This window comes from Mustela lutreola, chromosome 12 (genome assembly GCF_030435805.1).
Source record: "Mustela lutreola isolate mMusLut2 chromosome 12, mMusLut2.pri, whole genome shotgun sequence".
Taxonomy (NCBI): Eukaryota; Metazoa; Chordata; class Mammalia; order Carnivora; family Mustelidae; genus Mustela; species Mustela lutreola.
The window spans coordinates 21,421,243-21,449,166 of record NC_081301.1 but is presented as its reverse complement, the minus strand read 5'-3'; the positions used below and the strand labels follow the sequence as shown (position 1 = coordinate 21,449,166).

General features: G+C 39.6%; 2 protein-coding genes across 3 annotated transcripts in view; one reads left to right on the top strand and one right to left on the bottom strand.

Annotated features, from left to right (window-relative positions):
• Positions 1-1,052: 1,052 nt before the first annotated feature.
• Positions 1,053-27,924, top strand: part of GNG10 (G protein subunit gamma 10) — a 36,234-nt gene continuing 9,362 nt past the window's right edge. Inside the window, exons 1-3 of one of the 2 annotated variants that reach the window (XM_059141191.1) lie at positions 1,053-1,210; positions 6,769-6,900; positions 8,350-9,292. In XM_059141191.1, coding sequence (XP_058997174.1) covers positions 1,130-1,210; positions 6,769-6,894 — 207 coding nt within the window. In that variant the 5' untranslated portion in view covers positions 1,053-1,129 and the 3' untranslated portion in view covers positions 6,895-6,900; positions 8,350-9,292. Of the gene's footprint in view, positions 1,211-6,768; positions 6,901-8,349; positions 9,293-27,924 lie in introns of those variants that run through there. The other variant, XM_059141193.1, reaches the window with a different exon arrangement.
• Positions 14,957-27,924, bottom strand: part of SHOC1 (shortage in chiasmata 1) — a 73,625-nt gene continuing 60,657 nt past the window's right edge. Inside the window, exons 24-27 of the mRNA XM_059141220.1 lie at positions 23,331-23,462; positions 21,536-21,685; positions 19,930-20,893; positions 14,957-15,423 (exon numbers count right to left, since the gene is read on the bottom strand). Coding sequence (XP_058997203.1) covers positions 15,323-15,423; positions 19,930-20,893; positions 21,536-21,685; positions 23,331-23,462 — 1,347 coding nt within the window. The 3' untranslated portion in view covers positions 14,957-15,322. The remainder of the gene's footprint in view (positions 15,424-19,929; positions 20,894-21,535; positions 21,686-23,330; positions 23,463-27,924) is intronic.

Sequence of the window (27,924 nt, the reverse complement as noted above, 5' to 3'; positions counted from 1 at the left end):
ATCTTTAAAAAAAAAAAAAAAGAAAATCATAAGAGAAAATCTTTTGAGAACTGTATTAAAAAAAAAAAAAACAACAAAAACCCAACCCAACAAGTATAAGTTGACCCACACAGTTCAAACCTGTGTTGCTTAAAGATCTACTGTTGTACAATGGTGTACAATAACAAAGGCGATATTCACGATACACTAAGTGAAAAAAATTAACACAAAACATACATTTTACATATAGCAATGACGCCAGTTTTGTAAAACAAACTAATGTACACAGTTAAAAAAAAAAAAAAAAAGGTGGCTCAGTCGGTTAAGAGTCTGTCTTCCGCTCAGGTCATGATCTCAGGATCCTGGGATCCAGCCCCCGTCTTGGGGGAGTCTGCTTGAGATTCTCTCCCTCTCCCCCCTCCCCCTGCTCTCTTTCTTTCTCCGATAAAATAAATAAAAACGTTTTTTAAAAATGCAGCACAACAGAAACAACATTATAGTTAAATGGTGAGATGGGACGGGGAGGGGTGGGAGACTGGATTTCATTTTCTCCTACAGGTTCCGCAGAGATGTCCAGGCCTGGGATTTGAGCCCTGCTTACCTTACTGACCTACCGACGCAACTGACGGGGCTCCCACGACACGGGAACAGGTGACTCACGGGGCTCCTCTACCAGCCCTCCTCCCTCTCCCCCCATCCCCATTACAGAAAGGCCCGGAAGCCTCCAAGAGCTTCCTTCAACTCCTTTGCCACGTGGGCTCCAGTCACCCCGAGTCCCAGTTCCGATTTCTCAGGAGTGCGTCTCCACCTTCCCGAGCCCTAGAGCCCCCCATCCCGCAGGTCGCGTCCGCTCCTCCAGAAGCGCCACCGCGCTGAGGAGCTGGGTCCGCCGCGCGGCTCCGCGTCCAGGCGCAGGTGCGGCTGCTATCCACGTTTAGGGAGCAGAGAGAGTTAAGTGCCAGGCGACTCGGGAACCCACACGGTCGCTTACCTGCGGCTTCTGTCGCTTTGGAGACGGTCAGCGGGAGAGGCGGGGCAGAGGCGGCGGGGCGGGCGCAGCGGCTTCCCCGCCCCGGGGCGGCGCTCGCGCTCGGGGCCTCGCGGCTCCCGCGGCCCGGTTCCCCCGCCTTCGGAGCCCAGCGCCGCCGCCATGTCTTCCGGGGCCAGTGTGAACGCCCTGCAGCGCCTGGTGGAGCAGCTAAAGCTGGAGGCCGGCGTGGAGAGGATCAAGGTGAGACGGGCGGCGGCGCCCTTTCCTCGCGGCGCGGTGACGGCGCGCTCCCGCCGGGGAGACGTGAGGGGAGAAGCCGGCTGCCCCTTGCCGCGGCTGGGTTGTGGTGGGCGTCTCGTGAGGACGGCAGCCGGGTCTTGGCCAGCTTCCCGGCCTCGGCGGGGAGGCGGCCGTGAGAGGAGGCCGGGCCTGCCGGGCCCGCGGAGACCGGCGAGTCTTCCCGAGCGGGGCCCCGGCCGAGTGCCCTGGGGGAGTTTCCCAGTCAGCGGGGAGGACCCGGCCTCGGGGTGGGGGTGGGGTGGGGGCGGCGGAGCGGGGCGCACGCGCGCCGCCCAGGGATGCGGGCGCCGCGCGGCGGGCCTGGCTGGGCTCTTGCGGGAGGATGCGCTCCGGGCCTGCGGAGTAGACGAGGACCGGCCTTACTGAAGGATTCATGGGACGAGCGCGAGAGCGCGGCCGAAGACGGGGCTCAGGTTTCTGGCGTGGTGACTGGGCGTCGGGCGCTGCCCTTAGTCCCCGCGGGGAAGAGGGAGAGCGGCTTCGCGGAATGAGCACGTCGGTGCTGGACGTGTGGACTTTGCCGAGATTTCCAGGTTGCGCTGGAGGCTCAGAGGACAAGGCTGAAAGAAGTCCTAGGAATGTATGGGGGTAAAACAATGTGTGTTAACGAAAAGACCAGAGTGTGGACCCCTGCGCCGGCCGAAAGATGGCTGAGAGGAGAGGAGAACCAAGAGAAAGCAAGGAAGGAGGGGCTTTCAAAAATTGGAGGCTTTGGGGACGCCTGGGTGGCTCAGTTGGTTGAGCAGCTGCCTTCGTCTCAGATCATGATCCCAGCGTCCTGGGTTCGAGTCCCACATCGGGCTCCTTGCTCGGCAGGGAGCCTGCTTCTCCCTCTGCCTGCCATTCTGTCTGCCTGTGCTCTCTCCCTCTCTCTCTCTGAGATAAATAAGTAAAATCTTTAAAAAAAAAAATTGGAGGCTTAGTTATTATGTCTGATGTTTAGTCAGTTGATTGAAAAGCATCTCTTGTATATTGTGTTGAGCAACTAGGGTCGCATTATTTGTAGAATGTATGTTCGTGTGTGTGAATGACCACCGCTCTGGCACTCGGTGTACTTCCACAAGTGCCTTCTCTCTGTAGTTGGCGCTCTTCTAGGTACTGAGAATGTGGTGATCATACTGGCAGAGATCATCAATAAACACATGAGTAAAATAACTTCAGACCGTAAGTGAAGATTATAAAACAAGATCAAGAGAGTTATGGCATGCAGAAGAGGTTTTAGTAACAGAGGTAGTGGTAGGAGAATCTGGATTGTAAAAGGGTAGGCAGGCCTTTTTAAAAAAGAAATCTGGCATCTGTACCCCAATGTTTATAGCAGCAGTGGCCACCCACGGTCGCCAAACTGGAAAGAACCAAGATGCCCTTCAGCGGACGAATGGATAAGGAAGATGTGGTCCATATCCACTATGGAGTATTATGCCTCCATCAGAAAGGATGAATACCCAACTTTTGTAGCAACATGGACAGGACTGGAAGAGATTATGCTGAGTGAAATAAGTCAAGCAGAGACAGTCAATTATCATATGGTTTCACTTACTTGTGGAGCATAACAAATACCATGGAGGACATGGGGAGATAGAGAGGAGAAGGGAGTTGGGGGAAATTGGAAGGGGAGGTGAACCATGAGAGACTATGGACTCTGAAAAAAATCTGAGGAGTTTGAAGTGGGGGTGGGTGGGAGGTCGGGGTACCAGGTGGTGGGTATTGTAGAGGGCACGGATTCATGGAGCACTGGGTGTGGTGCAAAAATAATGAATACTGTTATGCTGAAAATAAAAAATAAATTAAAAAAGAAATCTGGTTTTAAAGAGGAAACAACTTTATTCTTTCTTTCTTTTTTTTTTTTTTAAAGATGTTATTTATTTATTTGAGAGAGAGCATGAGAGGGGGAATGTCAGAGGGAGAAGCAGAACTCCCTGCTGAGCAGAGAGCCGGTTGTGGGACTTGATCCGAGGACTCCAGGATCATGACCTGAGCCGAAGGCAGTCGCTTAACCAACTGAGCCACCCAGGCACCCTTATTTCTTTTAATTTAGGAAATGAAAAGCTTTATTTCGAGGTTGAGGGAAAGGAACAAACTATTTTTAGATTGAGGGGGACCAAATAGAGGAGAATTGGAGGTAGAGAAGACAGGCAGTCTGCCTGTAGGGACATGGATTGAAGGGGCAACTTTTGAGATACGAAGAAAGATCAGGACGTATGTGAAGATAGATGTTTCTAGATGTGTGGACTTAAGGACTTGTATGATGACATTTTTCTTTGTGAAGTAGAAGGCCAAGTTTTCTTCTAGGGCTGAGGGGAGGGAGCTAATGGAGTCACAAGAGTGAGGATGGAGGAGAAGGTTGTTGGGAATGGGAGAGGAGCCCCTACCAGGCACAATCATAGGCACCTTGTGACTCTGAAGCCCGAGTTACTTTGAGATTGGAGATTGATTGCCCTACTTGCGGGGTTTGTTGTTTGTTTGTTTTTCCTCCACTAGCACTTAGTCACCCAGAAATCTGAGTATCCAAGGTGAATGGTAGTTGATCCAAGTAGTGGGTTAGCAGAGGAGGTATAACACAAAGATGGAAGTGGGGGCAAAGGGCAAGGAGCTTGAGGGGCTGGCTAGAAGGAGGCTGAACGCAGACTGGTTAGAGAAGGAACTGATCCAGCCTCCTGGTGATGGGCTTGGCAAAGGGGGAGGAGGCATTCTCCTGAGGTCAGAGAAAGGATGTAGTGAGAAGGAAGCAGCATTCTGGATGGGTAGGAGAGATTGTGATCAGAATGTAGGAAGTTAAAGTGTAAAATTTCTGATGTGGAGCAGTTAGAGGTGTTGGCTGTAACTGTTGGCACTGAGGAGAAGGCTGTCTGAGGAAAGGAGGTCAGGGAACTGAAACTAGGGTTGTTGAAAATGGTCAGGATGATGTTGGCACCTGAGAGGGAAAGGAGAGCTGGGAGCCAGTTGCCTGCCTACCCTGTGGAGTAGCTAGGTGAGGTATTTGCTACATTTAAAAAATAATTTTGTGTGATAAAACAGACCCAGAGAATTCAAGTGAATTGCTCAAAGTCACACAGATAATAACTTTATTTGTGGGGTGTTCTCATATGTAGTATGGTTTCAGGTGTTTGGTGGGCTTCTCTCAGGCAGCACCCTAAGGAGTCACAACATTCCAGGATCTAGTTGGCCTTATTGCAGGACTCAGTAACGAATGGATGCTCTCAGCACATCCACAGATGCCTTCTCATTAGCAGACTTGCTAACTAGTAAATAAACCAGAACACCAGTTTTCTAGCATATCATGGAGGGCATCTCTTGCTAGTGATTGGAATGCTTAATATTCTTCCAAGGGCCCCTTCTCTGTTTTGGAGAAATCTCTGAGAAGTTGCTGGGCGAGCATGGACTCAATCCAAGGAAAGCCATATAATTTGGGTATCCTACCTCCCATGGCAAATAACAGCTTCTAATTGTTAGAGCTTGTATTCCACCCCCACCCCACCCCCAAAGCGTTTTTCCTGTAAAAGTGCTAGAGAAATGCTGGCCACTTTTATTCTTCTCTTATTTTCTCTGCATATCCACTCAGCTTAACTTTTTGTCCATGTTCTTTAGGTAGAGTCCAGTTAGTCCAGTTTCTCCAGGGGTCCTGGAGGTTAGTCTCCCTTCTACCCATCACGTGTGAATTCATCTGTTCCCTCTGATGGAGCAATAGTAAGCATGAGCATAATTGGTTCTAAATTCCTTGTGAATTAATAGCTGCTATATATAACCATTAATTCCAATAATAATCAACATGAACATGTCAGAACTTCTTTTGAGGGAAAAGGAAGCTTAACCATTAGTTTGATAGTATTATTTTATGTCTTTATATTTATATAATAGAAACTTATTACATTAATGAACCCAAAATTCGTAAGGCATTCTAGGAACTAGTTGGTAACTATAACATAAGGAGTTGATTTTCCAGGTATTTAGAAGCTTGGAAAATTAACACAAACTAGTAGTGATACTTGAACAGCAGTTGGAACCAATTTTTTTATGATAGGAGTGAGATTTTATACAAAACACCTCCTCAGTGCACATAAAATGGAATGGGAGGAAAGCCTCGATGTACAAAACTGCATCAAATGGAGGCTAAGAAGATAGGCAGAAATTATCAGTGCTACCTAATAAACTCCAAAACTTCGTCACTTAAAGCAACATTTATTAATTCGCAGTTTTTAGGTCAACATTTTGAGCTGGGCTCAGCTGTGTAGTTCTGCTGATCTTTGCTGGGCTCTTCCACGCATCTGCAGTCAGTTGGAGGGTTGGTTGGTGGCTGGAGGATGGAGGATGGCCTCACGTGCATGTCTGGAAGTTGGGAGGCAGATGGCAGGAGCTGGCTCCCTGATGATTCTCCCCAGGATCTCCAGCAGGCTAGCCTGGGCTCATTAGATGGTCTTACAGTTCCAACCACAGCAAGAGAGGTAGCTGCAAAGACTCTTCAGACCTACAGCCTAGAACATGTCCGTTATTTCTACCACATTTTCCTGGTCAAACCAGGTCACAAGGCTAACCCAGATTCAAGCGGTGTTAGGGAAAGACTCTTGTTGGCAAGAGGAGCCGTAAAATACTGTGACTGTTCTTGTAGTCTGCCACAAATGTACTGCTGACTTTGTGTTAACACTGTTCTACGTGTTTTACATGCATTTAGCTCATTTAATTGGCTCATCAACTCACTGACTTACATACTGTTAAAAAATGTATTTCACAGATGAGGAAACAAAAACTGAGAAATTAAGTTAACTTGCTCAAGATCATACAGGTAAGGATGGAGCTGAATTTGAGTCCAGGCATTTTAGTTCCAGAGGCTGCACTTTTACCCAATAAGCTATCCTGCCTCAAAAGCTTGAGGAAAACTTGTCACTTTGTTTTGGGCAGACTGGATAAGGCTTCAGCCGTGTAAGCATTAAAACAGTCTGCTCAGGCGCCTGGGTGGCTCAGTGGGTTAAGCCTCTGCCTTTGGCTCAGGTCATGATCTCAGGACCCTGGGATCGAGTCCCACATCGGGCTCTCTACTCAGCGGGGAGCCTGCTTCCCTCTCTCTCTCTGACTGCCTCTCTGCCTGCTTGTGATCTCCCTCTCTCTATCAAATAAATTAATAAATAAAATCTTAAAAACAAAACAAAACAAAACAAAACAAAAAACCAGTCTGCTCACATGGCAAACCTGACTATATTAGCGCATGCTTATAAGTGAAAATTTGTAAAGGAAGTACTAGAATGAGCTATTTCTTTACCAGGTCAGTCTCACAACTAGGATTCTAAATGGATCAAAGATACCAGCTTTATTTTTCTTTTATTGAAGAAGCAACGGAATTAAAAAATACCCTAAATCATGGAAACTGTAACATGAACTTTCAGCAAAAAAAGAGACTTTTGGAGATCACAAGATGTGGGACCTTTATCAGGCTGTAGGATCATTTTTCAGAGTATCAGATGGCTCGGCTGTGAGCAGCACGTCAAGCCGGTGTCCCTTTGTTTCAGGTCTCACAGGCAGCTGCAGAGCTTCAGCAGTACTGCATGCAGAATGCTTGCAAGGATGCCCTGCTGGTAGGTGTTCCAGCTGGAAGCAACCCCTTCCGGGAGCCCAGATCCTGTGCTTTATTCTAAAGACTGGTGAGTAATGACACACTGTGCTGTCTTTGGGCCATGGCATTATCACAGGGCTTCCCAAGGGATCGGGCAACTGAGCTTTGAATATCCACTATTTTGGGGGAAATTAAAATAAGAAACAGTAAAATGCACCTGAGGGGTGACTCTAGTCAGCATGTCTGTGGAATACATCTCATTAAGTGAGTCTCAATTCTCTTGGGCACTAACTCATGAGATGTTAATATCCTTATGTACTTGAGGTCTTTAACTGAGTTGGCTGGTAGTAATTTCATGACCTTAATCCCACCATCTCTGCCCTAACACCATTCCAGTGCTGTGATTTGCTGCTTGGTGTTATCAGTAGGCTTGCTGCTCTCTGGACCAAGGACTCTGCAGAGGAGACTTGTTCCTACCACCAGCTATGATTTCTTTCCTGGAGGCTTTCAGAATATATGGGTTTTGGGTTTTTTGTTTTTTTAAAGATTTATTTATTTATTTATTTGACAGACAGAGATCACAAATAGGCAGAGAGAGAGAGAGAGAGAGAGAGAGAAACAGGCTCCCCGTCCAGCAGAGAGGCCGATGTGGGGCTCGATCCCAGGACCCTGAGATCATGACCTGAGCCGAAGGCAGAGGCTTTAACCCACTGAGCCACTCAGGTGCCCCCAGAATATGTGTTTAATAGAGGAAGAAGTGTAGTTACTGGAGAAAATCGTGGGTAGAGTTAAAAGAGCTTTGCAGGGGCACCTGGGTGGCTCAGTGGGTTAAAGCCTCTGCCTTCAGCTCCGGTCATGATTCCAGGGTCCTGAGATCGAGCCCTGCATTGGGCTCTCAGCTCAGTGGTGAGCCTGTTTCCCCCTCTCTCTCTGCCTGCCTCTCTGCCTACTTGCAATCTGTCTCTCTGTCAAATAAACAAAATCTTAAAAAAAAAAAAAAAAAGAGCTTTACAAATTGATTAGTGAAGTGAAAACACCTGTTTGGTGGCATATTGGGAATTTCACGGGTCCTAACGTGTTGCGTTTCCTTCTTTCACATTTTCACCTCCCCCCTCCCCTTTTTGGGAAGAGGTCAGGGCATAGATTACTGTAGTCTTTTGGGCCCAATATAGTTCAAATTATGTGTTCTGAGGGATTTTCATAAGACTTAAGTAAACATCTTAGGTCCTTTTTCATATATTTGCAAAAGGGAATTACTCATATTAACAGAAAGAAGTAATTATGTTGTCAGGTACTATTATACCTTTTAATGGAAAATGTCTACATTTATGGTATTAAAGTAATAGTCTTGTGCTGGCATAGCATTTTCCTTTTTACAAAGCAGCTTAATGGGTGTTATTCATTCAATAATGTAGCTTAGATATTTTTTATATTGTTACTTTCTACTTTGAGAACACTAAAGTGACCTGAATTGATGACTAGTTAATTATATGTATAAATCTTACTAACGTGAAAACCTACCTCATTCTCTTTTCAGTAAGGAAGAAGCTCACTGAGGAATGCTTTTAAGTGCAAAGTGATGAATAACTAACTGCCTCCAAGTCTCAAGAAAACACTTTTCTCCAGCCGAATGACTCTTATATATTTCAGACCTTTCCTTGGCCTGGTCCTATAGCCAAAATTTTATAGAAATTGATGAGTTTCTACTCAGATAAGGAAACTGGATGAGGGGGAAGACTTTAGATAATAATGGCCAGAGTCTTTTGGTAAAGTGCTTTTATATTTAAGACAAACAAAAATGTTACCACCAAATACACCTCTTTCATAAGCAAATTACTAGTGTTTCTATTCCTGGAATATTGTTTGTTTTATTTACTGGACGTTTACATTTTGGGAAGGCAAACATTTTTGTTTGTTAAAAAATTGAATATTTGTAATTTGTTGTTCCTAAGATTTTTATACCATAACAAAACTTGATCTTTTCTCCTGAATTTACAGTTTCTAAATGAAGACAAGCAAGTATAAAACTGGGGGAAGAGTAGACTTTGTTAATCAAATGCTGTCTTGATTTTTCTAAATGAGAAGATTCTTACATTTGTAACACTAAACATAGGAGCTGTTTCTTAGCAAACTCATTTGGAAAGATTCCTGTTGTGTTTTATATTAGATTGCCCCATCCAGTGTATGAAACAGATTTGGTCTTTGTTTTCTTAAGTTCCTCTACTTTATAGTTGTAGTTATACTTAAAACAACAAAAAAAAACTACATTATTTCATGTCTTTAAAAAAATGTGTTCTTTCGAACATTACAAATGAGTAAAAACAAAATCATGTGAAAATACAACCTACATAAATTCTTCATGTCACAAGTGTTTTATTTTGATGATGTGCCTTTGATTTAATTTGGAACACTTTTAAAAGGGTATTATGTGTTTGTAAAAATCTTTGATGAGCTTGGAAATAAAATTTCTGCTTCATTCATCATTTTCTATGATAGCAACATTTTGTGTCAGATTTTCTTTTAAGGTGTCATGAATTTTTGTTTCCTTGTGAAATTGAGCGCTAGAAGTGGGAAGTGAGATTTTTGCTTATAAGTTCTTGTAGAACTTTGTAAAATATATATATATATATGTATATAAAATGAGCAGAAACATCTCAATTTCTGGCAACATTGCACTTTGAAATAGTTATGTATAAATCCATAAATAAATGAAAATATCTTTTAGCATAATTTGTGTTACCAAGTAGAGAAAATAGAAGCCATCATATGGAAACTCCCTTAATCTCTGGCCACTAAACTTCCAAATCTAAGTTATCTGCATCTCTCCCTCCGTTCAATCAAAATTCAGGTGTCCCTTTTCTTTTCTTTCTTTTTTTTTTTTCCCTTAGTGGCAGAGATGGGGTTTTTTTGTTTTGTTTTGTTTTGTTTTTTACGGTGTCTCTTTTCTAACCCTGCTATTTGTTCTCTGGATCTGTTTTAATGTTTTGCCTTCTTTGAAATCATACTATCAATTATCCTTTCTCCTTTATCTTCAACTACTTTATTGGATCCTTTCTGTCAACATTAAACGTGCCAATCTCCATCTTAACAACAATAAGCATTTTTTTAAATCTCCATTAAAAAACTCATTTTCATTTATAAAAGGTAAATAAGTCCCAGAGATCTACTCTACAGCATAGTGCCATGGGTAGCATATTGTATTATGTACTGAAAAATTTAGTAAGAGGGTTGATCTTATGTTAGGTGTTACTATAAAAAGTAATAAGAGGGTGGGAGAAGAAACTTTTGGACATCATGGATAAGTTTATGGTGTAGATTGTGATGATGGTTTCAGAGGTATATACTCACCTCCAAAGTCCTTAAGTTGTATACATTATTATGTACAGACTTTTGTATGTCAAAAAGAAAAAACTCTTTTCTTGATTCCGATTTCTCCTCTGGCAAAAACTTGGTAAGATAATACAAGAAGCTATAGATTTCTCACTTATGAGTATAAATATGTGTCCTAAATATAAGCAAATCAAATTCACTAGTGTATCAAGAGAAGATACAACGTGACAAAATTATTTTGATAAAAGGAAATCTATCCATGTATTTCATTACATTACAGGACCCTGGGATAATAACCGGAGCCGAAGACCCTGGGATGAAGCTCAACTGACTGAGCCACCCAGGTTTCCCTTTATTTATTTATTTATTTTTAAGATTTTAATTCTTTGTTTGAGAAAGAAAGCATGAACAGGGGTAGGGAGCAGGGAGCCCAATGGTGGACTTGATCCTAGGACTCAGGATTGTGATGTGAGCTGAAAGCAGACACTTAACTGACTGAGCCAGCTAGGTGCCCCTTTATTTATTTATTTATTTAGATTTTATGTATTTACTTGACACAGAGAGAGCACAAGCAGGGGAACAGCAGGCTCCCTGCTGAGTGGGGAACGTGATGCAGGGCTCAATCCCAGGATCCTGGGATCATGACCTGAGCCGAAGGCAGATGCTTCACGGACAGCTACCCTGGCACCCCTAAAACTAAGATTTTTTTTTTTTTAAAATTACAAAGAACGGCATGTGGGTGGCTCAGTGGGTTAAACCTCTGCCATTGGCTTAGGTCATGATCTCAGGGTCCTGGGATCGACCCCCAGATCAGGCTCTCTGCTCAGCGGGGAGCCTTCTCCCCATTCCCCTACTCCCCCCCACCTGCTACTCTGCCTACTTGTGATCTCTGTTGCTCTGTCAAATAAATAAATAAATCCTTAAAAATATAAAAAAAAAACCACAAAATTACTGTGATATAGGAATAGGCAAATAAATGATTGGATCATAACAGTTCAGAAATGGACTTTTCTCTTTGGTAGGAAAGTATGGTTTACTAATAAATGGTGCTGGCATTACTGGTTATCCACTTGGAAGGAAATAAAATTGGACTTGTAGGGCGCCTGGGTGGCTTGGTGGGTTGAGCCGCTGCCTTCGGCTCGGGTCATGGTCTCAGGGTCCTGGGATCGAGTCCCGCGTCGGGCTCTCTGCTCAGCGGGGAGTCTGCTTCCTCCTCTCTCTCTCTGCCTGCCTCTCTGCCTACTTGTGATGTCTCTCTATCAAATAAATAAATAATCTTAAAAAATAAAAAAAAATTAAAAAAAATAAAATTGTACTTGTATTATGTAATAAATGCACATCGGTTAAAGAAAGAATACAAATGTATTGGAAGAAAAATTAAGGGAATAGTTGTATAACTGAAGTAAAAAGTTTAAAAGGGTCTTCCTAAGCAAGGCAGGAAACCAGGAAATCAAAAAGAAAAGATGTGGATACCTTCCTAAAATTTAATTTAAATAAATAATTTAAATAAATATTAAGTTAAAATCTGTTGTATGATAAAATCATAAACTGAATATAAAGGCAAAAGACAAAAATGTGTACTTTTTAAGTCCTCATTTGGGATTGCTCTTGGCATTCCCCACCACCTCTAACCCAGATTGCTCTGTTTATTAAAATTATTTGATCTCTTGTTTGAGGATCAGCTTACTATGTGGGGGAGAAAGACCAACCTATTTACTGTGAGAGGCAAGGGGTGGGATGCCCTGGTGTTGATTCCCATCTGGGCCCTGTATCTCAGTGGCAAAGGAAGGAGTATCTATGTCCATCCACAGTTGGAGGGGGCGGCTGATGTTCTCATGAGGCCTCAGACTTAGGGCTGGACCTAGGACCTCGGAGTAAGGTCTCCCAAAACCTCTCTAAAGTGAGCAGCCCTATCACTAGCAATGGATCTAAGGGCAAGTAACTTTTTGGACCATGAAAAACCTCACAGGGAAATACTCTCAGAGGAAAAAAAAAAAAATCAAAGTTCCATGCCAAGAGCCAGCCTGAGAAGATGGGGCTATTCCAAACAATTCTTTCTGATGGGTTGTTTGGAAGATGATATTGGGAGGTCAGACTGACACTTTGGGTCCCGCAGCAAGGGCCCAACCAGACCCGGCTTCTATGGATCAGCCCAACCTGTCATGTGACAATGGCTCACTTAGCAGAGCTCACTTTAGGAGTCACCAGACTCCTAATACAAGACTTGCTTCCCAATACCTCTGACAGAGGCTGTTCTGTTGTGCCCAAATTCCGAGACCCCCCAAAGACGACCACCAGAGTCCAGAGTCAAAGCCAAACAGCAAGGGTTGTTTATTACGAGTTCGAACCGGGACCTCCGCGCACTCCTTACCAGTGATGCTAAGAGGTCCTGAGCTCAGGATCACAGCACTTTTTATACACTATTTGGGGAGGCAGGGACTTAGCATACAACATAGTATCTCATAACAAATCACTACATACCGCGGGAAAATCAAACAGCAACTCTATAATATGACTGGTGCGCTACAGAGCGGGAAAAAGCTGAGAATAGATTATTGGTTAGATCAAAGGGCTGTCATTCTTTAAACTGCTTAGTTGGTGCTGCTAGGGTACGTGCCCCCTCAGGATTGGCGGGGTCTCCCTGTCAAGCAGCGGGGAGCCAGATGGTTATTATCTCCCGTACCCAAAGCTGGGTGGGGGGTCCGGGGGCAGTCACTTTGTCACGTCCAATTCCGGGTGGGGGTTTCTCTGGCGCCAGATGGCTGTTATCTCTCGGCCCAGAGCCGGGTGGGGGTCCAGGAGTGGCCACTCTGCTAGGTTCGATTCTGGTCGGGGGTTGTGTGGTTACAGAGTGCCTATAGAAAGTTTGCTGGTAATTTTCCATCTCCTCATGGGTTAGCATGGAAGGTACAGAAGCAGAAATAGCGGTTATGGTTATAATTTAGGCATCTCAGTTCCATGCCCAGGCAGAATCTGTCCTTAAACAGCAAGCGCCATTGAGAAATGCCCACAGGAGGACTCAAATACTTAGACTCCATTTGGTGAGGAAGCAAGACATGAGTGTTGATTGCCTAGCCTCAAGGCTTGCTGCAGTTGGTGGCCTATGAAGAAACTCCTCTCCTCCGAAGCCAATTAAAGGCAGTATAAAGGTGATCTGCAAGCTGAGAAGCCTTAGCCTTACATTAGTTTAGAAGCTATTCTGCCAAAACTTGAAGTAGAATAGCAAATCCAATTAGATTTCCAGAAACAGTTTCTCTTTAAAGTCTTTACCCCCTACATACCTAAGCAAAACCAAACACCCTATAAAGAAAAGTGTAATAGCAAGAGGAGACTAGGAGGAAAGTAAGAGGTGATGTTAAGCCCGTTTCAAAAAGGAGGACATGATTAACAGTAGCAAACGCTGAAGAGAGGTCAACTAGGGTGATGTCTGCATGTCTCTTGGATCTGAGAAGGTAGAGGTCAATTTTGGTAGTAATAAGGTGATAATTTCAGAAGCTAGGAAAGAGAGTATGCTTGTGGTCTTCAAACATTTTTGCTGGTGTACCACCTATAATAATGTCAAAAACCCATTACCTCCATTTTAGAGATGACATATAAAAGTTTTGTTAATAACCGAATAGTTGCAAAGAATATAACTTTATTAGAAATCCTGATATTTGAAAATAAAATTAATACATCTTTAAAAAAATATTCTCAATGGAATATAAATACCAGAGTAATAAGAAACCTATAATCATCCATTAAAAAATATACAAACTACCCTCCAAAAATGTACCAACAGCATAGGAAAGTGTTCTTTCTCCAATATGCTGACACTGAATATTAAAATTTTCAAAGATTTTGCCAATCTGATAGGTGATCTGTTTTCTTTTGCATTTGCCTGATGAGTAATAAAGCTACATACAATTTAAAATGTTTATTGGCTACTTTTGTTTCTTCAGTGTAATATCTATCCATATATTTTTTTCTATCTTTTTTTCTATCTACCCATATATTTTGCGCACTGTTCTATTAAGTTGTCTTTTTTCCTACCAATTGTAGGATTCTTTGTATATTAGGAATGTATATCTTTTTTATTATGTAGGTTGCAAATATTTTCTTAGTGATTTGTTTTAAATTTTTATTTATGAAGGCAACACTTTATTATTATTATTTTTAAGTATTTAAGTAATCTCTACAACCAGTGTGAGGCCCAACTAATGACACTGGAATCAGGAATTGCCCAGTCCTCTGACTGAGTGAGGCAGGCATCCCTGAAGGCAACACTTTAAATGGGAAGTTCTCTGATGCCTGGGTGGCTCAGTAAATTAAGGGTCTGTCTTTGGCTCAGGTCAGGATCTCAAGGTCCTGGGATTAAGTCCCACACTGGGCTCTCTGCTCAGTGGGGGGTTGGCTTCTCCCGCTCCTTCTCCCTTTGTGCACTCTCCGTCTTCTCCTCTCTCAAATAAATAAATAAAATGTTAAAAAAAAAAAAAGTGGGAAGTTCTCTAACTTCAACTTTGCCTAGATTTTAACTTTCTTGGTAATGTAGGGTTGACTCTGGTGATCTTCACTTCTTGACTTAAAAGGTCAGCCTGAAATGGAGGCTCATTTTAAAAAGCTTGCTGGAGGGGTGCCTAGGTGGCTCAGTGGGTTAAGCCTCTGCCTTCGGCTCAGGTCATGATCTCAGGGTCCTGGGATCGAGCCATGGGGCTCTCTGCTCAGCGGGGAAACTGCTTCCCCTCTCTGCCTGCCTCTCTGCCTACTTGTGATCTCTCTCTGTCAAATAAATAAATAAAATCTTAAAAAAAAAAAAAGGGCTTGCTGGAGGAAAGGTGGGAAGCAGTGAGCCATTCAGAAGACAACTAAATTACCCTTTTATATATAGATACAATACTGTATATACTGCTGTTGCTCTAGATGTATATATTGTACCTACTGCTCTAAAAAAAAAAGAAGGCTTGCAGTGTTCAGGTGAATCTAGAAGATAATTGGATCTTACAACAATTATGCCAATCAGAATATTTAACATACAAAGATGCAAACAATAGGGCAGAATATATATTTTGAAATTTTAATATGGAAGAACCAAGAACATGTAACAAATGTATTTTATTTAATGAATGAGCAAATCTAAATCATTTTGTTACTAGATTTTCATCAAAAACAAAGGAATGTGGCACAGAATATTATCCTTTCCTTCAAAAAAACCTCAGACGAGTTTGTCCATCAGCTCTACCAGGGACTTTTTCATACACCAGACGCCGTTTTTTGAATTGTGGTAGTTGTGAGCACATGAAATCTGTTAAAAGGAGAAAAAGGAAAACCATTTTATTTCTGACAGTAATAAAGTATAGCTATTTTTCTCGCTATTCTGATGCATCCTATCTCTTCATCTATCTACAAAGTGTTAAAATTTCCAAACTGAGCTAAAATGACTATAAAAAATTACATTTTTATCAGAAATGCATCTGTAGGGGTGCCTGAGTGGCTCAGCGGATTAAGCCTCTGCCTTGGCTCAGGTCATGATCCCAGGGTCCTCGGATCAAGCCTCACACCCAGCTCTCTGTTCAACGGGGGGCCTGCTTCCTCCTCTCTGTCTGCCTCTCTGCCTACTTGTGATCTCTGTCAAATAAATAAATAAAATCTTAAAAAAAAATGCACCTGTATCTAATAGCCCAATACTAATTAGTATCATGTACACATATTTGTATGCTCATACTTTGCACAAATAATTCAATCTCCCTGGATTTAAGACCCTTTCATTTTAGTTTTCCCTCATTAATTACCTCCTATCTGTAATGTTGTAGAATTTATCCTGAGCTCTGATATATGATAGGTGGTGATCATGTATGGACTCACCTTCTATGATTGTATTATATATGACACTTTAGCCTGAAATATCCCAGATTTGGATTCTTATAGAGGTTAATTAATTAAATCAGTTAAAAAGGAGGCTAAAATATTTAAAACTATTTTAGTAATTATCCTGGGAATGTAATCTCATAATTAGAAGAGTTGGATGTCATTATAAGCAAATTTAAAAAGCAGTAAAATAGGTAATTTTTATCATAGAGATCACAAATATACATCTATAAGACAGATGGAAAATTACCTTGAGATTATGTCAATGGCTTTGGATAAATTGTCTAGGCCTGAATTAATATGAATTCTAAAAGTTTATATCTTAGGGCACCTGGGTGGCTCAGTGGGTTGAGCCTCTGCTTTTGGCTCAGGTCACGATCTCAGGGTTCTGGGATCGAGTTCCGCATCGGGCTCTCTGCTCAGCAGGGAGCCTGCTTCCCTCTCTGCCTACTTGTGATTGATCTCTCTCTCTGTGTCAAATAAATAAATAAAATCTTTTTAAAAAAAGTTTATATCTTAAACAGTGAAGGCTTTATACCTTATAAACAGTGTTTATACCTTAAACAGTGAAGGTAATGATGTGCTATGGGAAACCACAGTAAAAAAGTCAAAAGTTTCCATAGCGATAATGATACTAGTATCAAAGATTCATGTAAACTGTTTGAATAAAATTATTTTATGGAAGAAGTTTGAAAGTGGAAAAAAGCAATATTTCTAAACAAAATTATTTATCTAATATATTATTTTAAAATATATTTATAATTAAGTTAGTGAATTAAAATATAAGTAGACATTTGACTATTCCATCCATATCCCCAAAAGCTTAAATATAAAAGTTATTAGAAATAATTTTTGAGATCTTCTCATCGAGAAAATGGGAAGATTTTCCTATACATTGGGATGACCTAAGTTCAAGAACATATAGTAATTCACATGCTTGATTTGGTTCAAGATGGGAAAAAAATGGAATTTTTAATTCAGTTCATTTATGAAGCTGGAATAAACTTCATGTCAAAAATGTGACAGTACAAGTAAAGAGCACAATAGGTTAATTGCATTATGAATATAGATATGAAAGTCAAAAATAAGTATTAGTAACCATATTCAACAACAAATTGAAAGAATCACTCTTCCAAAGCCAATTAAGTTTATTATAGAATAATAAGAACGATTTAATATTAGTAGATCTATTCTAATCCTTGACTTTAATGGATGAAAGGAAAAAACATATTTGATTTTCCCCAATAGGCAAAAAATATTTGGATAAAAATATTTGGATAAATATCCAAAAAATATTTGGATAAAATTTGGAATCTATTTCTCACGGAGGTTCTTATAAAACTGGGATAGAATAGTTCCCATTAAGATCAGGAACAAAACAGGAGTTCCTGGGTGGCTCAGTGGGTTAAAGCCTCTGTTTTTGGCTCAGGTCATGATCCCAGGGTCCTGGGATCGAGCCCTGCATTGGGCTCTCTGCTCAGCAGGGAGCCTGCTTTCTTTCCTCTCTCTCTGCCTGCTTCTCTGCCCACTTGTGATCTCTGTCTGTCAAATAAATTAAAAAAAAAAAAAAGGAGAAGATCAGGAACAAAACAAATTATCATTATTAAATAGGATCAAATCCAAGTTTTGTGAGTCCTGGCATTTATACAGTTGATCCTTGAACAATGAGGGTGTTAGGGATGCTGTCTCTCCCTACTCAAAAATCTAAATAAAGCTTTCTTTTAAAGTAATCTCTGCATCCAACATGGGGCTCGAACTCATGATCCTGAGATCAAGAGTCACATGCTCCACCGACTGAGCCAGCAAGGCACCCCAAAATTCTATAAATAACTTTTTTTTTTTTTTAAGATTTTATTTATTTATTTGACAGAGAGAAATCACAAGTAGATGGAGAGGCAGGCAGAGAGAGAGAGAGGGAAGCAGGCTCCCTGCTGAGCAGAGAGCCCGATGCGGGACTCAATCCCAGGACCCTGAGATCATGACCTGAGCCGAAGGCAGCGGCTTAACCCACTGAGCCACCCAGGCGCCCTATAAATAACTTTTGACTTCTCTAATACTTGAACTACTAAGAGCCTACTGTGAACTGGAAGCCTTACTGATAACACAGACAATTAACACATATTTTGTATGTTACATGTATTATATACTGTATGCTTACAAGGAAATAAGCTAGAGAAAAGAAATGTTATAAAGAAATCTTAAGGAAAATATATTCATAGTACCGTATTGTATTTGTCAAAAACTCCATGTGTAAGTGGACCCACGCAGTTCAAACCTGTGTTTTTCAGGGGTCAACTGTACAGGTTGGGAGGTCCTCTTTATTTTATTTTATTCTTTACTTATTTTTTATTTATTAATATTATTTAATCCCAGTATAGTTAACATAATACAGTGTTATATTAGTTTCAGGTGTACAATATAGTGATTTATCCAAACCCATATATTACTCCGTGCTCGTCATGGCAAGTGAACTCTTTAATCCCCGTCCCCTATTTCACCCATCCACCCACCTCCTCTCTGGTGACATCAGTTTGTACTCTATAGTTAAGGGTACGGTTCTTGGTTTGTCTTTTTTTTTTCTTGTCCCTTTGTTTTGTTTCTTAAATTCCACATATGGGTGAGATCATATGGTACTTGGGGAGGTCCTCTTTTAACAAAACAAAGAATACCAGATTTTCTGGGAGTCTCTCAAGTCTCACAAAAGGGCCTCTGCAAAAAAGGAGCTTTGAAGTTTAAGCTTCTCCCCTTTTTATTTATTTTTTTCCTATCGTGGTAAGGCTACATTTATATGGCCATTAGAACTTATATATTTTGTTCTAGATGTTCAAGCCAATGTAATAAAAGACATCGAAAATAAAGGTACAAGAGGTATCTTTACCAGGAAAGAGAAAACTGTCCTTTTAAAAACTGACATGATTAGGGGCACCTGGGTGGCTCAGTGGGTTAAAGCCTCTGCCTTCTGCTCAGGTCATGATCCCTGGGATCAAGCCCTTCATCGGGCTCTCTGCTCAGCAGGAATACTGCTTCCCTTCCTCTCTCTCTGCCTGTCTCTCTGCCTACTTGTAATCTCTGTCAAAAAAAAAAAAATTGATATGATTAAATGTTCAGAAGCAGCAAATGTAAAGTAGAGCTAATAGTAGTATTTATCTGATATCTATTTAATAGTATTCTTAGAATTCAGTAATCTGTATAAAGGGCCTAGAAGGGCACCTGGCCTATAATAAGCTCTTTTTTTTTTTTTTTTAAAGATTTTATTTATTTATTTGACAGACAGAGATCACAAGTAGGCAAAAGAGGCAGGCAGGGAGAGAGAGGAGGAAGCAGGCTCTCTGCGGAGCCGAGAGCCCAATGTGGGGCTCGATCCCAGGACCCTGGGATCATGACCTGAGCCGAAGGCAGAGGCTTTAACCCACTGAGCTACCCAGGCGCCCCTATAATAAGCTCTTAATAAAAGTTATCCCATTAAATATTCCTGCCCAACAAAGAAGTTAATTTTCTATTCATTGATTTCTCTGTTTAATCTTTGCTCATTTTATAGTCTTCAGCTTTACTTAGACTTGTTCTAAGGTTTTATTTTTTACTTCTTAAATTGAATGCTTACTTCATCTAAAGCTATAAGAATTTGACATATTTTGTTTGCATTTATTTTCTTAGATGTCTATAATTAGAATTTTGATTTTCTTTTTGACTCCAAAGTTTTTGAAGATTCTTTAAGTATATTATTTAAAGCAAACTTTTTTTTTAAGTTTAGAGATGGTTCTATCTTTTAATATTACATCTGTAAGGGGTACCTGGCTGGCTTATGTTGGGATGGCATGTGACTCTTGATCTTGGGATCGTGAGTTTGGGTCCCTCACTGGGTGTAGATATTGGAAAAAGAATAAATAAACTTTAAAAAAAATGACATCTCTGAGTAGTTTTATTAACATTAGGTAGTGTTTACCTGGTAATGATTTCTTGTCTCCTGAGTTAGATGAGGAGTCCGAGTGCCTCTTCTGTCCTAAACATTTCCCAGCTCTTTGGTGGAAATAAAGACTGCTGAATTCTTTTTGATTTACATTAGGATCAGAAGCACAAAATAAATCCAAACTGGGGGCAGATGGTAATTCTTTCCAGGATGTCCTTTTAGTCCCAGCATTTGACCTTTCACATATGAAGTCTTCTAACTCATCAGATAAACATTTTTGCTGATTAGTGAATAAATTATTTTCCTGAGAGTACCATTTGTCACATGCAGTCTGCTTTGCACCATATTTTAAGTTGAATGAGTGATTCTGTTGTTCCCATACATCTTTCTTAAAGTTCCAGTGAAGAGGAGATTGGGAGCCTTCTAGTGAAAAGCTAGGGGCAGACACTTCTTTATTTATATGTCTTTTTGCATCATGTGTTCCCTTTTTCTGGTAATTTATAAAATTAGGGGCAACTCTCTTCTGAGTGTCAATTGGTGATACTATGTTTTCATAGTTTATTTGTGTTAGATCCAAACAAAAGACATCTGACTCTGAATCATTTTGGTTTTGAAAGGAGTCATCAGCTACATTCTTTGATTCTGTATTAATCAGGAAAGGATGATGCACTATGTTAGGGTTACAATTGGAGTCTTTCCAGTAGCTGGCCTGATTGTAAGAAGTCACAGGTGGTAAAACGCATGGCATTTCTCTTAGTTCCATAAGGGAAGAGTTACAGTTTGAAGAGCTGTTTGTGTCTCCATGCACTGCTTCTCCTATATCTGAAAAGTGGTAATTTTCATTATGTCCTTGAAAGACAGAGTTTGAAGAGCCAGAAGCTAAACTCTGGGAGGTGAAGGTACTAGTCTGATTTCCATTTTCCTGAGGTGATGGACTTTGAGGTGAGTTTGTTATGGAAGAAGAACTAATCTTGAATAAGGAAGTGATGCTACAAAAATGCTAAAAAATTTTTTAAATTAATTAATATAATACAAATACAACATAAACATCAGTCAAGTAATATAAAAAAATACAACATAAACATTAGTCAAGTAAATATAAATAGCAATGCTTATCTATATGTAAAGAAAGCAAAATATAAATAAGTAGGGTATTATAATGATCCATGTCATAAGAACATAATTAGGCTCCATTAAAAGAAAAACTTATTGTAATTAGAAAATCCATTTTCTAATCCAATTTCTAACCCATTTTCTAATCATAATTTAATAGAGTTTTGAGTTATACAAGTTATATAAGAATACCATCTGCTTGATAAAAATTTAAAATTTTTACCAATAAGGCTAAAGTTTTACTACTATAATGAAGGGCATCAGGATTGTAAGCACATATGAATAGAGTGTGTGATCACATACTTGTGGGCACAATAACATTTCAAAATAATTTAAAGTGTGATAAACTGTACTGAATTATTCATATAGGATAGCTTGAGAATTCTATGTGAAATTTAGTTCAAGTAAATTATTTCTTTGCTACACGAAGCCCAAAACAATTAATCTTGGATACTTTCATTTTGAAAACTGTTATGGTAAGTGGAAAGGAAATAAACTCATGTAAGACTATGGAATTCAAATAACTAACCTTTAATACTTTTTCTGGAACTTCAGGTAAAAGCTCCTGAAGTTGACACAGAGTTGCTAATAATATCCAGTGCAGTGAAGGTCCTTTATTTAACATGAGCTGAGCCACCAATGGGTTAATACATGGAAAATCAAGTAAGTACATTTCTTCCTATAAAAGAGTTTAAAGGAATAATCAGCCACTAGTCATTTGCAAATGACCCATTTTATTCTGCTCAATCTAGCATATTAAATTTTTTGTCATTGCATCTCTCCTCAATTTGAGATGTCTGGGAAATAAGTATGGCTACTAGGGAAAGGAACTTCTTTGGCAGTTAAGATTCATACGCTCTCAGAATTAAGAAAGATCTTAAAGTTCATTCATTTAAATCACTCATCCAAAAAATTTTATTACAGTTCATCTCCTTTGAATGACAATTGTTTTACCTAATGGTAGATTTTCTAATGAGAAATGTTTTAGGGGACTTTTATAACTCAAGATTTCTTTAGCTATCCCTTTGTAGGCCATATACTACTATCACTATTTGATTAAGATGAACCATATTTATGAGAAACCATGTTTATGATACTTTCAGGAAAGCCTTGCTGTGAAGAGTATAGGAAGAACTTGTGTCGACCATAACTGACCTTAATGGTCTAAAAATATGTGTTTTCAGAGAGATCTCATAAAAGTCTAGAAATATAGCAGCCATGTTTTACTATTACTGCATTTTGTTTTCTTTCTGCATTACATTGGCTTTTTGCACCCTCTTTGATTTTACCAAATGACATACATGTGAGTAGATTAGACATGCCTTGGTGAGAGGGAACCTACACAGACATACATACATCCATAATTATACCCATACATGCTGATAGTACTATTTTCTGTTTAGGCATATAAAAATTCTATAATTTAATAAATATGAATGTTTGATGAATGTATATGAATACATTAATATTTTATTGAATTTATTTGCTTTATAATTTTATTTTTTAAATAGGTAAAATAGTCAAATGGTTCAAAATTCAAAAGGTACTAAAAGGTGTGCAGTAAAAACTCTCATCCTAACCCATTTTCCCAGTTCTCTCTGGAGATAACTAATGTTATCATTTCTTGATATCCTTGCAGAGATGTTTTATTCATTTACAAACACGTATAAATATTAATTTCCTTTGTTTTATACAAGTGGTAGTATATAAGCTCTATGCTGCAACTTCATTTTTAATGTAATATATCTTGAAGATCATTCCATATTAGCATGTAAAAAGCTTCATTATTCTTTTTTTACATTTTCATGATTTGAATATATTAAAAAAAAGGTAACAAAGATACTAGGTTGGTATGAGAACTTGAAAATATTTATGCTTAAACAAAAGGAATTTCTAAAAATTAACTAATCAATCTTAAAAATATTTCAAAACTCTACTTTCAGTTTCAATTATGTAACTAAATTACTGACAAAATGGAAGGATGGAATTTTGCTGTACTCATATTTACTACTCTTAAGTGTTTAAATTTAGGAACTAGGAAAAGTTATCTTTTGAAAATATTAGACATTAAAGTCATTATATCACACTATAATACACTTGATTTGAAAGTTCATTATAAAAGATCTCATTAAAATACTTCTGTGAAGTTGAAAAATACCCATGATTCTAGAAAATGATCTAAATAAATGTTGTACATTATGGTTACTGCTATATATGCACATGCAAACATTAATGGACAAAAATAAGCTACCAAAGAGAGAATTCCAGTACATGTATTTATATTTGCCTTGTAAATGTCTAATTTACATAGTTAGGAAATGAACCTTAGATGGTGAAACTTCAAGCCAGGATTTATCCAACCATTCACGAGGATCTCTCTTTGAGGTCATTAAATTGTGATCAGCAATTTGCCGAATTATCAGTGCAGCCTCTTCCACTCCTGGGGCAATTATAAGCTAAAATATATTTTTTATATATTAGATTATAGGAAATTTTAGGAAGCAAAATATATAATTCAGAAATTGTTTGTAATCAGAAGAAAAAAAGCCCAGCAGATTTTAATCTTTGAATATAATTTTAGATATAATTTACCAAAATATGTGAAAGCCAGCATATTTTGTGAGGATAAGCAGTTTTCTTTCCTTCTTTAAATATGATATCCTTATAGTTTTCCAATTTTTGGAGCTAAATTTCTTCATTTCCATTTTGTATTTATTAATAAATTTATTAAAAATTTGGATGCCATTTATAATATTTACTATTTTTGTTTTTTCCAAGTTAAATCTAGCAGTTCTCAAAAATCAGAATTTAAGGGGCACCTGGGTGGCTCTGTTGGTTAGGTGTTTGCCTCCAGCTTAGGTCATGATCCTGGGATCCTGGGATCAAGTTGGGCATTGGGCTCCCTGTTCCATGGGGAGACTGCTTCTCCTTCTCGCTCTGCCAGCCGCTCCCCATGCTTGTGCTAGCTCTCTCTTTGTCAAATAAATAAATAAAATCTTAAAAAAAAAAAGAATTGGGGCGCTTGGATGGCTCAGTGGGTTAGGCCTCTGCCTTCGGCTGAGGTCATGATCCCAGGATCCTGGGATAGAGCCCCATGTCAGGCTCTCTGCTTAGCGGGGAGCCTGCTTCCCCCTCTCTCAGCCTGCCTCTCTGCCTACTTGTGATCTCTCTCTCTCTCTCTCTGTTAAATAAATAAATAAATAAATAAATAAAATCTTTAAAAATAAATAATTTATTTTTTAAAAAGATAAGATTTTTCAAAATGATATTAGAAGATAAAGGATAGGGGCACCTGGGGGGCTCAGTGGGTTAAAGCCTCTGTCTTCGGCTCAGGTTATGATCTCAGGGTCCTGGGATGGACCCTGTATCGGGCTCTCTGCTCAGCAGGGAGCCTTCCTCCACCTCTCTCTCTGTCTGCCTCTCTGCCTACTTGTGATCTCTCTCTGTGTAAAATAAATAAAAATCTAAAAAAAAAGATAAAAGATATTTACAGATGAATTTGATGCTGTATTTGATGCTAATGAAAAACATTATTTTAAAAAAGATTTTATTTATTTGACAGCACAAGCAAGGGGAGTGGCAGGCAGAGGGCAAGGGAGAAGCAGGGAGTCCAATGCAGGGCTCTATCCCAGGACCCTGGGATCATGACCTGAGCCGAAGGTAGATGCTTAACCAACGGAGCCACCCAGGCACCCCAAAAAGGAAAAAGTTTTGATTTAGAATATTTTGGGAATTGTTCCATCCAATACTGGCTTATTTGATGCTAAGCTCTGTGTGTGTTAAACCTAATTCTAAAGAAAATTTCTTAATATCTCCTACTTCCTGTCTGTCACTTGTGTGTTTCCTCCATGCCTTTCTTTCGAAATGCCAGCCTTTTTCGTCTGCTTTCAGTTCCATTTTTAACTTCTTCATCTTTTAGATTCAGTTGAAGTAAAAATAGTCCATGGGTTAGCAGGCTTTTTTTTTTTTTTTTTAAAGATTTATTTATTTAATTTACAGAGAGAGGAGTTTGGGGAAGAGGGAGAGGGAGAGAGAGTCTTAAGCAGACTCTGTGCTAAGCAAAGAGCCCAACAGAGGGTTCAGTCTCAAGACCCTGAGATCATGAGTGGAGCCCAAACCAAGGGTCAGTGGCTCAACTAACTACCACCCAGGCACCCTAGTCCATGGGTTAGCAGTTTAATGTGAATAGGAAACACTGCCCTAAATAACCATATCTTAGAAATATAAACCTCCTGTCCTGTAGTGAAAATTCAAGAAACAAAGACTGTACAAACCTCATAAAATAATTATGACAATATTTTTTTTCACAAGATAACAAATAAAAAAACTGTTAGTACATAAAACTGGGGAGTATATGTATTCTAAAGAAGGATTTTCTTTAAATTATATTAAGTAGGTATAATTTTTTTTTCTTTTTTTTTTTTTTTGAGAGAGAGGGAGAGTAAGCAGTTGAGGGGAGAAGAGGAGGGGCAGAGTGAGAGGGAAAGAGAGAATCTTAAGTAGGCTCCATCTGCCGTGGACTTGGGAGCCTGACTAGGCCTCCACTCAGGCTCAATCTCATGACCCTGAGATCATGACTTGAGGTAAAATCAAGTCGCTTTCTTAACTGACTGAGTCACCCATGCACTCAAAATATGTACAGAGTGCACAGACATAAGAGTGTTTGATTCCAAATTAATTTTTTAAAAAGATTTATTTGACAGAGATCACAAGTAGGCAGAAGGGCAGGCAGAGAGAGAGGGGGAAGCAGGCTCCCCACCGAGCAGAGAGCCCGATGTGGGGCTCGATCCTAGGACCCTGGGATCATGAACTGAGTTGAATGCAGGGGCTTTAACCTACTGAGCCATCCAGGTGCCCCTCCAAATTAATTTTATTGCAGTTTTGGATATTTTAAGAAGATCTGATGCTTTTATTTAAATATAAAAAGGCACAATTTTATGGTGATGGTAATGAATAATACCTTAATTTATTAGGCAAGAATTCTGGAGTTCATGGCTAGACTTTGGGAGATTCAGGAACCTCAACAATATTTTCAAAATTTTGCATATATGTTTATCTATGCATTTTTCTGTAAAAGGAGCTAATAACAAATTTACAGAGCTTTTTGACATTAGAATAAAATACAGCACAACACTACTAGCAGTATTTTCTTTTAGCTTAAGAAAATGTAGTTAAACTTCTTAATGTTTCCTTAATGGCTAGGTCTTCAGATGCCTGAAAAAAAATTTTTTTTAAAATCCATACTGATGTGTTCTAACAGGCCCAAAGACATATTACTAAATTCGGTAAACTAAAGCAACAATATACTCTAAAATAATTTGAGTCTAGGGAACCCCCTGTATTTTTTTATTTTGAAGATTTTATTTATTTATTTGACAAAGAGAGCAAGAGAATACAAGCAGGCAGAGCAGTGGAGGGAGAGGGAGAAGCAGGCTCCTCCTGAGCAGGGAGCTGGATGCGGGGCTCTATCCTAGGACCCTGGGATCATGACCTGAGCAGAAAGCTGTTGCTTAACCACATGAGCCACCCAGGCACCCCTTTAATGTGGTAATGTCATCAAGTCAGGAGAATAGGAGACTTGAGTACTGGTGACATATTGATAATAGAACAAACTGGTATTTGTTTCTTAAATTCTATGGGAAAACTGATCTACTTTTAAGATTATTATGTATAACTTGAAAAGCTCTTGGAATAGTTTGATCCAGGTGAGAGCAGACTTTTGTTTGGAATGGATTGTGCCTGGGCATACTTCCTGTGTCATCCCTAAATGCTTTCCTTGGAACATGTCCTCTATGGGCCATGTCACTGTACCTGAACATAGTATTGCTCACTAGTATCATATAACCCATATATACAGGAATAAAATGATTCCCTTAAGTATATTTTGCAAATAACTGCTTACCATTAGCTGAAAAGAGGCTGGTTAAGTGGTGAAAGCACACTTGAATGGGTAAGGGAAATACACTTACATTTGCCATTCACTGATAACTTTTCTAAGAAATTTATTTCAATGTTTAATATGCATCACAGGGTCAAAATGATTAGGATTCTATTTCAAATAGATAATTTGTTAATTTTCTTAACAGGTTGTGCTTTGATTTAATTCAATTCAGTAGATGTTTGTTGAACATTTTTACTGGGTACAAAGTACTGTGCTGGATGCTATACATTTTTCAAACAAAAAGGTTCTTCCCTCCAGAGTGGAAGGCATATGAATGAATACATCATGCTACAATAAAGATATGAAGTGCTCTTGCGAGAATGGGAGGAGAGATTTATCTTGAGAGGGCATACTTGGGACACATTTCTTAATGGAGGTAGTGTTTGAGCTGGGCAACAAAAGATATAACTCCAAAGGCTAGCAGTAGGAGGAAGGGGGAGACAGCGTGTGATGACATGTTTGTGGACTGGCTGGCTGTGATAGTGTGGACATATTCAAGAAATAGTGAGTAGAATGATGCTAAAGGAAGAATTACTAGGGGCCAAATTATGAAGTTTGAATCCAGCTGAGTTTGATCTCTATTTTGAATGAATTAGGGAGCTACGAAATGTCTTTTGAGCAAGAAAATTTGATTTAACAACACATATTATCAAGAGTCTACTAGGGGTGCCTGGGTGGCTCAGTGGGTTAAGTCGCTGCCTTCGGCTCAGGTCATGATCTCAGGGTCCTGGGATCGAGTCCCACATCGGGCTCTCTGCTCAGCAGGGAGCCTGCTTCCCTCTCTCTCTCTCTCTGCCTGCCTCTCCATCTACTTGTGATTTCTCTCTGTCAAATAAATAAATAAAATCTTAAAAAAAAAACACGAGTCTACTAGATACTTGGTGCTGTGCTGGGTGCCAGGAACACGAAAACAAATAAACATGTTTCCTTTCTTTCAGGAGTTTACAGTTCAGGAAGTGAAATGTTCACAGCTTTAT